Here is a 14227-nt window from a genome sequence, read left to right as displayed (position 1 = left end):
TGATGGATCTTGGTCTCCTCTAAGTGCAGGATTGTAGTGCCAGTACTGTGCTTGTCTGTTCATCTGCTTGCTGCAGCTGAACTGTGGAAAGACAAATCTGACTCACTGCAGGTTGAGGGGCTACTTTATCTTGTCTGTCAATAGAGTACTTGCACCTTAAGTCTTAATGCTTTTCTGCAGATTTTACCTTTTAATACTGGTGCGCGATGATTCTTTCCAGTTTGTTTGTATAGCCCAGCAAGATTATTGCCGCATCCTCAACCAAGTGGAAAAGAACATGCAGAAGGTGGAAGAGGAGGGGGAGATTGTGATGGTGAAGGAGCACAGGGAGCTCGACCGCACTGGAACAAGGAAAGGTCACATTGTCATCAAGGTAAAAGGAAAGCAGAGAGTTTCTTGCAGAAGTCTGTGTTCTGTAAACCTCTTCACTTGGCAAGTTAGGTCCAGGATTAGTTGAGGTATCTATTGTAGAAATAAATATTTGAAAATGGACTGTTAATATTTCTAGATTTTCTTCACAGTTATGCACGTCAACAACTGGGTAATTTCTATAGAGATCAATTAGATAATTTTTTACATTTCTTATCACAATGGTCAAGCTGTTATGTTTGCTTAGCTCATCATTTAATGGATGACAGTATTCTTTCTAGCGTCATGAGTCTTCAGTATGTTACAAGAAAACAAATTTGTGTGTGTTGAAAATCTGTGTTAATAACTATGATTTTTTTCAATTTTTTGTTTTCAATAGGGAACAGCTGAAAGGTTAACAATGCATTTGGTGGAAGAGCACTCTGTAGTAGACCCAACATTTATAGAAGACTTCCTGTTGACGTATAGGACTTTTCTTTCCAGCCCAATGGAAGTGGGCAAGAAGTTGTTGGAGTGGTTCAATGACCCCAGCCTCAGGGATAAGGTGAAAATCTGAATTATGTACTGCTACCATTTGCATTGAAATATAAGCTAATAAGAATCAATTATGCTTTAGAAAGAATGACTAAATTGAATAAGACACAAATAGCTGGTAATGTATTTTAATTGCAGAATATATGGCTAAAACTAAGAACATATTTTTCCATATTTTATTCAAATATTAATGTGTTCAGACAAGGTAAATTGCCCATGTTTTACCTTGCTGTGTTTTTACAACTTAACTTAGTTGCTTGCAGGTATACAGAAAGCTTTTTTTCTAATAGTGAGTATTTTTGTTTAATGTAATTCAGTAGAATTTTATTGTGTCTTCAAGTTTGAGCATATAACTAAGTTCTGTGTTTTCTGTACATAGTACTAGTTAATTCAACTTGGCAAACATGTTGTGATTTTTTTTAAAAGAGACTAGAAAATTCATGCATCGTTAAGAATCTGTTGTGGTTTATGTAGCATTAAAAAAAAAGCTACCAAGCCCAACCCAAATACAAGCAGTTAAATATCCTCTTCCCTAAACAAAATGTCCATGATGGAAGCATAAGGCATATCCAGTTTTGGCACACTGTCTATTGAGGCTTTATCGTGCCTCAAACTGTATTGCTTTATTTTCTCTTGTGTGCAACTTTTTCGTATGTAAAAAAGTTACTAAAAATTTCCAGATGCCCTTTTCTTTTTGTAAATTTGAAGCCAAGGGAATTATATTAATACAGTGAAAGAGAAATTTGGTTTTCAGCTTTTATTTAAATCTGGGTATTTCTTCCAGAGATGTTAGTATAGCTGTGCCTTGAAGGAAGGATCTTATATTTGACAGAGGATAGGTTTTGCAGCTAATACTGTTCACTGCTATAATATTGGAGTTCATCTTTAAATTTATGTTGCTTGTCCTCCAATGGACAATCCCCATAGCCTCTAAAAGCGTGAACCAGCACAGTTACTTGTATCAGTCTGAACACAGAACAGCTCTTTGTTCTGCTGCCTCAATAACCAACCTTTTCTGACCTCCAGTAGCACTGACAGAAAGGCAAGAGGCAGACAACAGCTTGGGATAAGTGGAGATAAGCAAGTAGGGAATAAGGAATCTGGAAGACTTTGGCTGTTTTGTATTGGGGGCTGATAGGCAGTGAGGAGAGTGAAAGGGGTGAGTAAAACTTCCTGGGGATGATCAGTACTTAGGAGTATTCAGAGTGGGACAGTGGACATCCAGCCTTAGTGATGATTTTGCCCAGCAGCAGGTTACTTAATTTTACAGCTTCAATCCTCTTTTAATGCTGTTCCTGATTTGTGACACAAGTAATGGCATTCCTCTGGAAGTCAGTGTTCAACTCTTCCCAGCTCAGTGTCCTTTGGGTGTAGATGAGTAAGTCCCAACTTTAAAAGCAGCATTGATAAGTGAAGCTGTTTCTGCAGAGGTTTAAAATACATTGCATGGTATGGCTTGCAGCTTCCCAGACAATTGTAATAATCTGCAATTACCCTAAATTTAACCAGACATTGTCTAGATCTTCCAATGTCATCCACAGTAATGAAAAATATTAGAGCTGTTGAACAGGAATGAAGTTCACCTTCAATTTCAAAGGTGTAAAAAATCTCAAGTATGTTCCTGTGGCTGGGAGCTGCAGCACACAGAGCTGGCTAGTTGCCTTCAGTTAGAATCTGAACTTGAGGAGTTCTGAAGTGCTTGATTAGTTTGTTCATTAATTTCAGCAATTCTTTTGAATTCGTTTGCTTTTCTGGGGTAAAAGGAAAAGTACTTAGAAGCTGTGAGGGTGGCAGGGGTTGGTTTTGCATGCCTGGTGTCAGACCTTTAGCATGTGAGGCTGTAGAGGTTTAGATTTTGTGCAAACACAAGAAAGGACAGGGGTTAGTGCTAGCTGATTAAAATTTATGTGAGACTTTGTTCTTAAGCTCTAGGTTTTGAAATGTTTAGAGATTTATGCCTACTGATTTACTTTCCTGGCATAAAAGAAGAGATGCAACTGTATTTTTAGAGGTAGCATTGAGTGGCACAACCATTTTGGATTCAGCAGCTTCTAAAAAGTAGCGTGAATCAATATTAATTCAAGACACCAAAACTCTTTTGTTTTGTCAGGACAAGTGCTGCTGATATTCCAGGTCAAATCACATACTAAAAGAAAGAATACTGTAGTAAAAGCATATAGTTTTAAAAAATGCAGCTCTTATTTTGTGGCTTTATCTTCATTAGTAGTAATAGTATTCCTTTAGAGTTTTTTCCTAACAAACTGTAAAATACCAGCTAAGATTCTTCTCAACCTGATTATCATAATTGCTTGGGGGGAGTATCCAGTGGAGGCAAAAAAGGAGGAGTAAATGGAAAGATTGACTCTAAGGAAAGGAATCACATGTTTTTGCTGTAAAACCTCTTTGCTGCTTCTTGCAATACCTTGTTTTTCCTACCTCTCTGAACATACAGTAGGTCTTTATAGAGGTAAATGCCAAATGAAGTTCTTGGTGGTACATCTAAAGACTTACGAGATTCAAGGGCCAATATTAAGCCGTATTGTAAGCTTTGTGATCATGTGCTTGAAGAACTAAGCAGATTTGGAAATATACATGAACAGGAAATTGTTATAAGTCACAAATGGATCCACCTTGTTGCCTTCTATGTGTGTGCACTATTCCCTACTTAATCAAATTCGATGCAGCCAGTGTTTTCTGACTCATAGTGTTCATTATGAATTACAGCATACAGTTGCTTATACAAGCAAAAACAATTTTAATACTTTTTTTTCTGTACTCCTGATAAATTGCATATTAATGAAGTTTTATTTGGATGTATGTAGATATATTATTTAAGATTCCAGTGGAAATTTACAGGACCTTTAAGGAACAGTATTTTTAAAAGACTTGGCAAAAGTGTTGTTCTGAGTATTCCAGCAAAATATTTATAATATTGATTAATTTTCAGGTTACACGGGTAGTATTGTTGTGGGTGAACAATCACTTCAATGATTTTGAAGGAGATCCTGCTATGACTCGATTTCTGGAAGAATTTGAGAACAATTTGGAGAGGGAGGTAAGAGTGAGGGTTTTTTTCTGACAATTTGGGATGACAGGGAATAGCCAGGCTGTTGTTATATATAACTTGCTATGCTTTTCTCTTGTAGAAAATGGGTGGACATTTGAGGCTGTTAAATATTGCTTGTGCTGCTAAAGCTAAACGAAGATTGATAACCTTAACAAAGCCATCTCGAGAAGCCCCTTTGCCTTTTATCTTGCTGGGAGGGTCAGAAAAGGGATTTGGAATCTTTGTTGACAGTGTAGATTTTGGTAGCAAAGCTACAGAAGCAGGCTTGAAACGTGGAGACCAGGTATGTAGTTTCAAAATGTGTCCCTCCACTACCCTCCCCCCCCTTCTTTTTTTTGTTTCCTTTCTCTTCACTACATGAAAATAATGTTACTTGTTTGAATTTTAGATATTGGAAGTGAATGGTCAAAACTTTGAAAACATTCAGCTGACAAAAGCCATGGAAATCCTTAGAAATAACACTCATCTGTCTATCACTGTGAAAACCAATTTATTTGGTAAGTTTGCCTGCCCTGTTGTTTCTAGTTTTAATGGAGACCTAAATTACTTTTTTAAAAGTTTAAAATAGTTTTGTTTGAAACTCTTTTGTACTGGAGAGAATATAAAAAGGAAACTTGAAGGTCCTAAAATATCTTGGCTCATAATTACAAAGAAAAATTTATGAGTAGGGACTTAGATGAAGTGACTTCCCTCTCACCAAGTGTATATTTCTGGATTAAGAGCAACTACTGTGACCATGTAGCTCAAGCTTAAAAAACATGCTTGTATACATTTAGTTCTCTCTCAAGAAAGAAGCCTCTTCAGGCATTTCAGCTGATCAGTGGTCTTATTCTGTCTGCTGAATTTACTTGTAGTTTTTCAGCCCTCTGAGGGCTCAAGGCTGTTACAACCTTTCCTGCCAGCTAGGTGAAAAGATTCTTGGTACCCTCTGTATCTGTTCTCTGCATTTTTCCCTCTAACAAGTACTAAAGTAGGCATGGAAAAGTCTCCATGCAGCTCAGGACCACAATTAGCATCATAAGTAATGAATAGATTGGGGGTTTGGTCTGATTTTTTTACCACTGGATACTTGGATTACTTATACAATTTAGGGATGTGCTCCCTGAGTATCTCTTTCAGGATCAGGTTCTTCATCACAGGTAAGTAGGGCAGAATGTTACTGCAGCAGGTCACTGCATTAACTGAAGAGTTAATTTGCCCAGGTTATTTCCAAAAGTCATTGGTCAAATCTGTTTCCTGGAGATTTTTTTTTAAATGACTTTTTAAATTTTTTTTTTTAATTTTATTTTATTTTGCTTTGCAGTAAAGATTTTAATATTTCAGTTGTTTCTAATAATTAAGACATTTCCTAATATATCTGTGTCTGCTTCTTTAGCAGGATGTTCTTGTTTCTCTGTGTGTAAGTTCTGTAACCATCCTTCTCACACTGGGTGTTTGAATCTCACGTGTTGATTTACTATGTTAAAGATCAAACCTGATTTCTTCCTTTCTTCAGAAGTTGTGTTTTTCTAATTTTTTTATCTATCTTATGGCTCCAGGGCAAATACTGAAACCAGATTACAGTACAGTCTCAAAGCAGTTACTTTCTGTGTATTGCATGCAGCATTCCTTCTCCACAAATACAAAAAGGAAAGTTTCCTTTTTTCAACAGCATCTTCTTATCTGTGTCTAATTTTTCTCTTGAGCCTCCAAGTCGTATTCCAGAGTACAGTTATTGGCTGGAATTACTCTCCTCCACTTTCATGTGTCCTATTTCAAGCTTTTGAAGTCTCTTGGTAATTTGTTGTACCTCTGGATATTAGAGGACATTAAGGACAAAAATTAATAAATAACAGTAAAACATAACCCCTAATACACATCCTTAGTTAGTTGCCTTTGTTCCTATGTTTTTCTACAATTCCTTAGTTTTAATTATCACTTTTCATTTATTATTACAAATCAACTCATCAGAGGATTTTTCCGTTTTTGTATGGAGAGTTCCTCTAACACTCAGAATACATGACTTGCTCTCCAGTTCAGTTTTGTTTGATTTATTTAAGTATATCGGCTTTTTTTGAGGCTCAAGGTTGTAGTAGAAGAACTAATTTGCAAATTTATCAGATATTTCTGCCTCAGAGATTACTCTTTGCCAGGGAGCTGAGGGAGAATGAGTGGCTTTTTGGTATTTCTGGCAGATGGATTCAATGGCCCTGTCAAACATCCAAGGTGTCTCAGTAGTCTCTGCTTTGTTATATTTTCCTTATGACTTTGTTGTTGTTTCCCCTCTGATTTTTTTGATCCTGTTGCTAATAATTTCTTGTCCATCAGAGAGCTTTTCTTGCTGTCAGTCTGTTTAAGCCTTCCTTCTCATTTGTATTTTTCTATCTCACGTCTGTCTAACTTGCTCTTTTTATACATGGCTGCTATTCTGCAGAAACTTTTGTCCTTAGGCTGAAAAGTCAAATTCCTTCTGTTGATACCGTCCATGCAACCATGTGGGCACTTGTGTAGTTCTGTTGTAGGCTGGGCCAATTAACTGATTTTGTGATTCGTACTGCAGAAAAAGAATGTCATTTTTGAAAGAAAAAATGTTCTTAAAGTCTAATACCTAAATTAATACTGGAATTGACAGAATATCCTAATTTTTTTTTTTTTTTTATGGTTAATATTAAACTGGTCTGTTGCACAGAGCTTTCTTTTACATTTTTGTCCTTTTTCTTCCCTCCCTTTTCCTGTCTTGTGCAGTTTTTAAAGAACTCTTAACACGGTTGTCAGAGGAAAAAAGAAATGGTGCTCCCCACCTGCCTAAAATAGGTGATATTAAAAAGGCGAGTCGTTATTCCATCCCTGACCTTGCTGTTGATGTGGAGCAGGTAATAGGATTAGAAAAAGTGAATAAGAAAAGTAAAGCCAACACAGTTGGGGGAAGAAATAAGTTAAAGAAGATACTTGACAAGACTCGAATCAGTATTCTGCCTCAGAAACCATACAAGTGAGTTTATTTCCTCCTAAATATTTCCTCTGCATTAAATTATAAGAATTTCTAATGAACTTAGAGTATGTGATTATACTTTTTTCTTTATTAATACAAATCATACTTACATCTGAAACAAATACCAGAAAAAAACGGTCTGGATATTTGAACAAGCATGGGCTGCTAACAGTGCAGCTCCTGACATTAGTTTGGATGTAATTTTTTTCTTACAGATAAAGAAATGACACCAATACCAATAATTCTGCAAGCAGATTACTTGCAAAGACTTGGTATGAGCAATGATTGCAATGTATCCACATTCCAGTGGTCTATAAGAATTTTTGTGTACTGCTGTAAGGGAGAGTGAGGTTAAAATTTTAACTTGGGTTCTTTGGTAGAATTGTGGTGTTGTTTTTTTTTTTGGTTTTTTTTTTTTTAATGAAAGCAAAATATGCTATCTGATAGCTTTTTTTCTATGAACACATTTTAGAAATAGAGTTCTGAGAATTGCTGGCAACAATAGAAGAGTGAATTTTATATGATACTATAGGAGCCTGGTTCTTGGCCAAGGCAGATGGTATCGATGGGAGAAGAATGCATTGTGGAGGGTAGTTGTGTGATCAGTGTTCTCTCTTGCATTTTTCTTTCCTACGTCCCACCAATGAAGACACTGTTCCATGTAAATTGATAGATACTTGTGCTGAAAATGCAGGGTTTTTTTTCTTGCTATTACTTAAAAAAAGTTTGCTTAACTAATGTTAGATATTGCCTACTAAATGAAAATTATTCTGAAACATTATATATAGAATGTTAGTAATACAAAGATTAAATTAATATAAATTTTTATATCCAAATAATGGATATTTCTTAAATTGATGGCAATACCTTTCAGTAGAGGAGAATCTGTAAATCCTCTTTTTTTTGTTGTTTGTCTTTAGCATGTTTTCCTTTGTTTCACTGGTCTTGCATATTTGTTCCTCTGATGAGCTGTGCAGTTAGGTCTGATTTTCTGCATTGGTCACTGTGGTTCGTAGCATTTGCATAAAATTTTCATGTTTTTTCTCTTTTTTCTTTATTTTCTTTCATTTTTACACTTTTTTTTTGTGCAGGGACCTCTTTGGGTAAGATTCAGAAAAGCTTGACCTATTTTATTGTCTTTTTGCTAGCTGTACTTCATGTGTTATATATAGCAATTTGTCTGCAAAGCCTGTTGACATGAAGTTGTTTTTGTCTGCAGTTTCTCCATAGAGATCTGTAGCTGTAGACTTTGGTGTTTGTGCTTTTCTTTCCCCTATTGTGTAGAAGCATCAATCTCATTCTTCCTCATAATTACTAGCATCACATATATTAAGGGACTTTACCTAGTCTCATGTTTTTGCATATAAAAAATCAAGAGGGGTGAAAAAGCTGATTTACTCATGAGTTAAAGTAGGCATTTAAGGATTTCATGACTCAGCTGGCTTAAGAGGTGAAACTGTCCACTGTTTTTTGAGTGTGAAGCCTGAAGAAGTCTCCAATGCCTCGAGGGTGTACTCAGACAAAACCAATCTTTAAACCAGAAGGAGGTCGCTCTTAGAGGGAGCTTGTCTGCTTCATGAGACATTAAATCAGTATCAAAGATGAATCAGTTTGAGCAGGAGATAATGCCTTCCTTCAGTCTTGCTGTTTAGTCCAAAGTCAAATAAATTCCCAAACTGAGCAAACAGCACCATTTCCTCTGCACCTCTGGGGAAATCTCCTTCTCTTCACTGTCTGTAAGACGTCTCTTGAAGGGTTCTTCTGGGAACAGCTGGTACAGCTTCCTCTGGAGCTCTTTGTTTACTTTTCTGATGCAGAGTAGTTTTGTTGTCTGTAGGCTCAGTTGCTCCAAAAAAGGATTAAACACCATCCCCACCTCCCTCTCTTGTAAAGTTCTGCCTGGTCCATAGCGCAGCATCCCAGACCAAGCAGCAGCCCCTGTCTCTCCCCTCTGCAGCCCTGCAGTGTCATGCACAGGATTTTGTGTTCTGAGGGAAGACACATTCAGATAGTTCTGTCATTTCACTATCCCTTCTACCCTGTTTGTCATTCAGCAGGAAACTTAGTTAATGTGTGTAGTGGTTTGGTCCAAAATACTCATTACTGTTTATCTTCTGTGAGATAAGAATTAGGAGAAATGCAAAGCAGGCACCAAACTTGAAAGAATATAAAGAAGTTTATTAACAGACCTAAAAGAGGAAAAAAAAATTATACCACACCTTCAGAACTCTCTTCCTCCCCCCACCTTCCTCCCTTCTCCCACTGACAATGGAAAAAGACAACCCTTAAGATGTTCAGTCTGTTTACCACTTCCATAATAACCTTGTTCAGTCCATTTAGAAAGAGAAGTCTCTTCTTGCTCGTGCTATGAAAACATTATCACCACGAGACAGCCGCCCACTTCCAAATATTGTTCAGTCCATTTAGGAAGAGGAGTCTCTCTGCCTGCGTGTGAGTCCCTTCCCCCGACTTGCAGCTTTTCCCACAACTGCTTTCAAGGGTCCACTCTTGAAGGTTTTTGGGGTACAATTTTAAGGTTGAGTGGTTCAGAAACAAGAACAGAGGCCCTTCTCCTTCCCTGGGAGCAAAGGGTCTTCATCATCTTCATCGTTAGGACTATCTCTGGGAACATCTCTAGGTACTGAGGTTTTCTCCTTTCCCATTTGGAGCAAAAGTCCTCATCTGGTTCATCTCTCCCTGTCCAAACTTCTCATGAAATTACAGCTGCGTCAGCATCTGCCTATCTCAGCGCAGGTGCTTTTGCTTGCGAGTTGAACACTCCACCCCCCATATCTTCATGGAATTACAACAGGATACTCTGATATATCATAGCTTCACAACAGAATTTCAGCTTTAAGCATCTCCTCTCTCTCTTCCCTCAGGTTTTCAGCTCTTCACAGCAATAAAAGGGTTAATCTCACCTCGGCCTTGCAGCTTTGCAGCTGGAATGTTGAATTTTCCTTATCGCAGTGGAGAGGGGGGAGAGCCGAGCCGCTCCGGCTGCCCACGGCAAGGCAGTGGGGGGGGTTCCATGGCTGGAACAGGTCCATGGCTCCAGGATGGCCGTGGCCTGGCCCGGCCTGGCCCAAGCAGGGCCTGGCCGGGCCCGCTGGCCCCCACACGGGGCCCGCAGCCACCTGTGCCAGCACCGGAAACGAGAGAGAGCTTGGAGGGGGAGTTTGCCTATTCTTAAATGTGGATCACAGAGGTGGTCACAACTTTAAGTGGCTCAAAGAATTGTCCATATTCAAACTGGCCAGCTGATAGGTTCTGTCAGTTCCCAGAGGAAACTGTAAGCACCCCTTAGCAAGGACGTCCCTTCCGGGACTATGCTTGCTAACCTATGACAATGGGATATCTCCCTGCATGGCAGGTACATACAGAAAGTAATAGAAATGCTGTTTCCTTAAAACCACAGTCTCCTTTCATTGGCATGATAAAATATTTTACCTAACAGTAGTTCTTCATGGGACCTGGATTTTTTTGGTGTTGATCTTTCTATCTGATATATTTAGGGTTCATTACTTGTTTGCGTAAGTTAGAACTCACTCAGATTCCAATTTAAGTAGGGTAAACCGAGTGTAAAGTAAATGCTTTCCAATTTCTTATATGAATACTTAAAATTGAGCACAATTTTAGTCACTTTTTTTCTTTTAAACCTAACATTTTCAGAGTTGATCCACTTTACTGAAGCTGCTTCAGTCATGACGCACAGGATAGGTATAAGATTATATAAAACTGACAAACTGCAAAAGGAATGCATAATGCAAGTGAAACTATTAATGAATCACATTGTCTTCATTTGATTTGAATTTAGAGAAAATACCGTTGTTGGCACACTTATGTAATCTGGTATATGGTAGTTTAGAACTGCCTGAAAGCATTTTGAGGTACAAGGGCTGCTGGCTTTTTTGTTTACTTTCTTATTTTTAATGTGTGGTGGCTCCTACTTGAAAGACATGATATTGATTGCTGGCAATTCTTTTGGTTGTAGTGAGAGACTTGCTTGTGGCTTAGCTGAAAGTGCTGTGTGCTTAGTAGGTCATCACTGCTTGTCACAGTATTTTGTGCTTGATACGGAAGTACAAAATTACAAATATTCAGATTCACCTCAATTTCTGATTGAGAGAATCCAATAACTTTTTTCAGTGGACTTGAGTGTTTCTGTCACTCTCACGGCTTGAGGTTTACACTTCATAAAAGTATATTGGCAATACAGAATTGTCTTGTTTTTTAAAAACAAAACAATGAGAAAAACCAAACACAACATAGAGAGGTACCATACATTGCCCTCTCAAAAGCAGTTGTGTTCATATAATCAAAAATGTGTCTTAACTGCTCAGATCCCGTTCTAGCTTTCTAGGCTACTGTTCAATTCATAGCACTTAAAGAAGTGGTACAAGAGTGTGCTGTGTAAAGTTATTCATTGGTAAGCACGAATGGCTGGCTATTGGTGCTGTAACAGCTATCAGGGTAATTATCTAGCCCTTTGTTACTTCTGTTTAGGTTTTCTGAGAATGGATAGAGCACTAGACAAAGGCTTAAGTGCCCAACATTAGGGTACAAGTGGTCGTTTGTGTTGCATCATTTAATTTACTAGACCTAATTGTAACATTTGCAGTGAAGTCTGAATTCTGGTTTATGCTTTACTTAAATGTGTAGATAGAGATTTAGATGTGCTTGGCTTTTAGAAAGGCCTCGCCTATACTTGCTACATTTTTAATGCTTTTCACTTTCTATAATGACTACTATTCAACATTTTACGCCCTCTGAGTATTTTATTAATGATTTTGATCTGTATATTTAGAGAAAAGTTCAATGGCTGTCTCCAGCTCTACATCCTGTAGCAGTTGTACTGCTTCACTTTATTTTGAACTCAAAAGCAATAAGCAAATCAGTGCCTGCTATAATATGATGATAGCTCTGTCTCTGATCCATCTAGCACTACTGACCTACTTTGGGACTCTGCCTTATACAATTTAATGGACAAAACCCTTCACTTTTATCACAGAACACTTTATTTACAGCTGTCAGGTACTTTGGAGAGGATAATGATAGCACCCAAGCGTTTAGCTTAGCCTTACCTGGCATCACTTCAGTCACACTGAGTGAAGAAAAACTCAGAGAAGTGATACAGGGTGGGAAAACCAAGTGATCAGAAATGATCCTGTCTTACCTGTCTGTTGAAAGATCTTATACAGTATAGCTACAATATATCACAGGTTGCAGATCCTGTCTGTGATGGGGTAGAAAATCTATGAAGTTCAGGCCTGAAAACAGCACTTAAGGGGCAGCAGTACTACTTGAAGTTTAGGTGATGGGGTGGTGCAGTAATGATGAGGTGTGTACCACCTTTTGAACAAACATCTTGGCCAAAATCATTAAAAAATAAGGAGCCTAGCAGCTCTTCAGAGCTTCATGGTGAGGATCTTCTGGCACTGTGAGCAGGCAAACTGAGTCACTCTGTTGAGTGGACTGTTGACAAAGCAAGTCCTGTTGTCTGGAGAACTTTGACTTCTAAATAGCAGTTGCTGTATTAACAATTCAAAGTACGAAAATGTAGCAATAGAGACATCCCTGAATCCCTCTAGTATAGCCAAGCTCTGAATGTCTGCAAGTCCTGATTTTATTTCTTTCTGGGCGCAGTGACATTGGAATTGGCCAGTCTCAGGATGACAGCATTGTGGGACTGAGGCAAACAAAGCACATTCCTCCTGCTTTACCTGTCAGTGGAACCCTGTCATCCAGTAATCCTGATCTACTGCAGTCTCATCACCGCATCTTAGACTTTAATACTACTCCAGGTAAGGATCCTTTTGTTGTTGTTGTTCTTGACCTTTTTATTTCCTTTCATAGTTCAGGGTTTTTGTGTGGATTTGTAGAGTCTGAACAGGCATGTGAGTTTTTATTAACTGTTTGCTGTCACACACAAATTAGCCACGTATTCATACATTAGGATTTATTACATTTGCTACAATATACTTTACCCACATATAATAGATGTCTGATTTTTAAGTATGCTGTGTACAGAGTGCTTCTTACTGATTGAATATTCTTGGTCAGTAAAAACCTGTTTTGCTTGATATTTTATAATTTGCCTTGATTGATCATTGTTTACAAGACTGCAATATTTTCAAATGGCATAGCAGATCATTAGCTTATAGTAAAGGGAAAGGACATTGGACTGGGACACAAGACATGTATTTCTGTCTTTTTCTGAACAGACTTACATAATTTGTACTACATTTGTAAGGGACAGAGTTTCAGAGTTTCTTGTTAGTCACCCTGCCCTACAGCTGTATGCCAAATTCTTTGAATATAAAATCCCTTTCTGAAATAGATAAAAAACGAACACATTTAGAGAGGATCAAAGCACAGAGGTGATCGAGGGAGAAATAGGAGGAGAGTATGAGAAACTTGAGAGCCTTATCTTATAAGAAGGGTTTAGCTGGAGCTCCTGGTAGGGTTGGGATTTGGGCTCTTATCTGGCTCCAGGAAGGTTCTTAGTGGGAAACCTTTCCTGAGTTAAGTATCCCAATCTTTGCTATTAAAATATAGCTGCTGGAGGAGGATATGGTGATAGTAGCTCTGCAGAGAATTGGTTATTTTAGCCTAATCTTCAGAGAATTTCTCAAAAGTAGAACTGAAAATTCAGTGCCCCCCTAAGTCTGAGGGATTTCAAACATTACCTGAATGGACGGTGCTTAAGTATCAGCCTGCACACTGGCCAAGTTGGTGTAACCATTGTGCTTGAAACTTATATTGAGCATTACTTACTTCATCTTAGGTTTTTTAGAGCTAGAGGAGTCTGCAAGAGGTTAGTTTGTGGTTTTTGCCCCAGTGTCTAAGCTTGATCCTCAGAGACTTAGAAGACTGATATTTTTTTGTATTTTATCTAATGATTAGTGTCCAACACCTTGAAGATACTCTTTATCAGTAAGAGCCTAGCTTTTCATCAGGACTCTTTCTATAAATGGGTGACAATTCGATTCTCTAGCTTGCCACTTACCCAGGCCAGACAGTTCTAGGTAATCAGTGTGCCCCTAACGCCAAGTGCAGCAGCTGGCCAGCTTCCAGAGCTGTGGGCATTGCTGACTCACACAGCTCAAGCAAACTTCCATGAGAAGCAAAGCCATGGCAGGCCTAAAGACCTTTCAGTCACAGATGGAGTTCAGAGAAGCTTAATAAATGAGTAAGGTTCAACTGTTTGCATTTTGCATTGAGGAAAGGAGATCAATATGACATAATGCCATTGCCCCAATGTTTTAATAGTTTTTCTATGTCTT

At 38.2% G+C, this 14227-nt stretch overlaps 1 protein-coding gene across 1 annotated transcript in view; it reads left to right on the top strand.

The window, feature by feature from the left end:
* The window catches only part of RAPGEF2 (Rap guanine nucleotide exchange factor 2), a 188508-nt gene that overhangs the window by 152384 nt on the left and 21897 nt on the right, over positions 1-14227 (top strand). Inside the window, exons 12-18 of the mRNA XM_082281475.1 lie at positions 221-373; positions 749-913; positions 3851-3958; positions 4050-4253; positions 4359-4467; positions 6695-6941; positions 12588-12745. Coding sequence (XP_082137601.1) covers positions 221-373; positions 749-913; positions 3851-3958; positions 4050-4253; positions 4359-4467; positions 6695-6941; positions 12588-12745 — 1144 coding nt within the window. The remainder of the gene's footprint in view (positions 1-220; positions 374-748; positions 914-3850; positions 3959-4049; positions 4254-4358; positions 4468-6694; positions 6942-12587; positions 12746-14227) is intronic.

This window comes from Coloeus monedula (assembly GCF_965178545.1).
Source record: "Coloeus monedula genome assembly, chromosome: 5".
Classification (NCBI taxonomy): Eukaryota; Metazoa; Chordata; class Aves; order Passeriformes; family Corvidae; genus Coloeus; species Coloeus monedula.
This window is presented reverse-complemented; position numbering and strand designations above follow the sequence as displayed.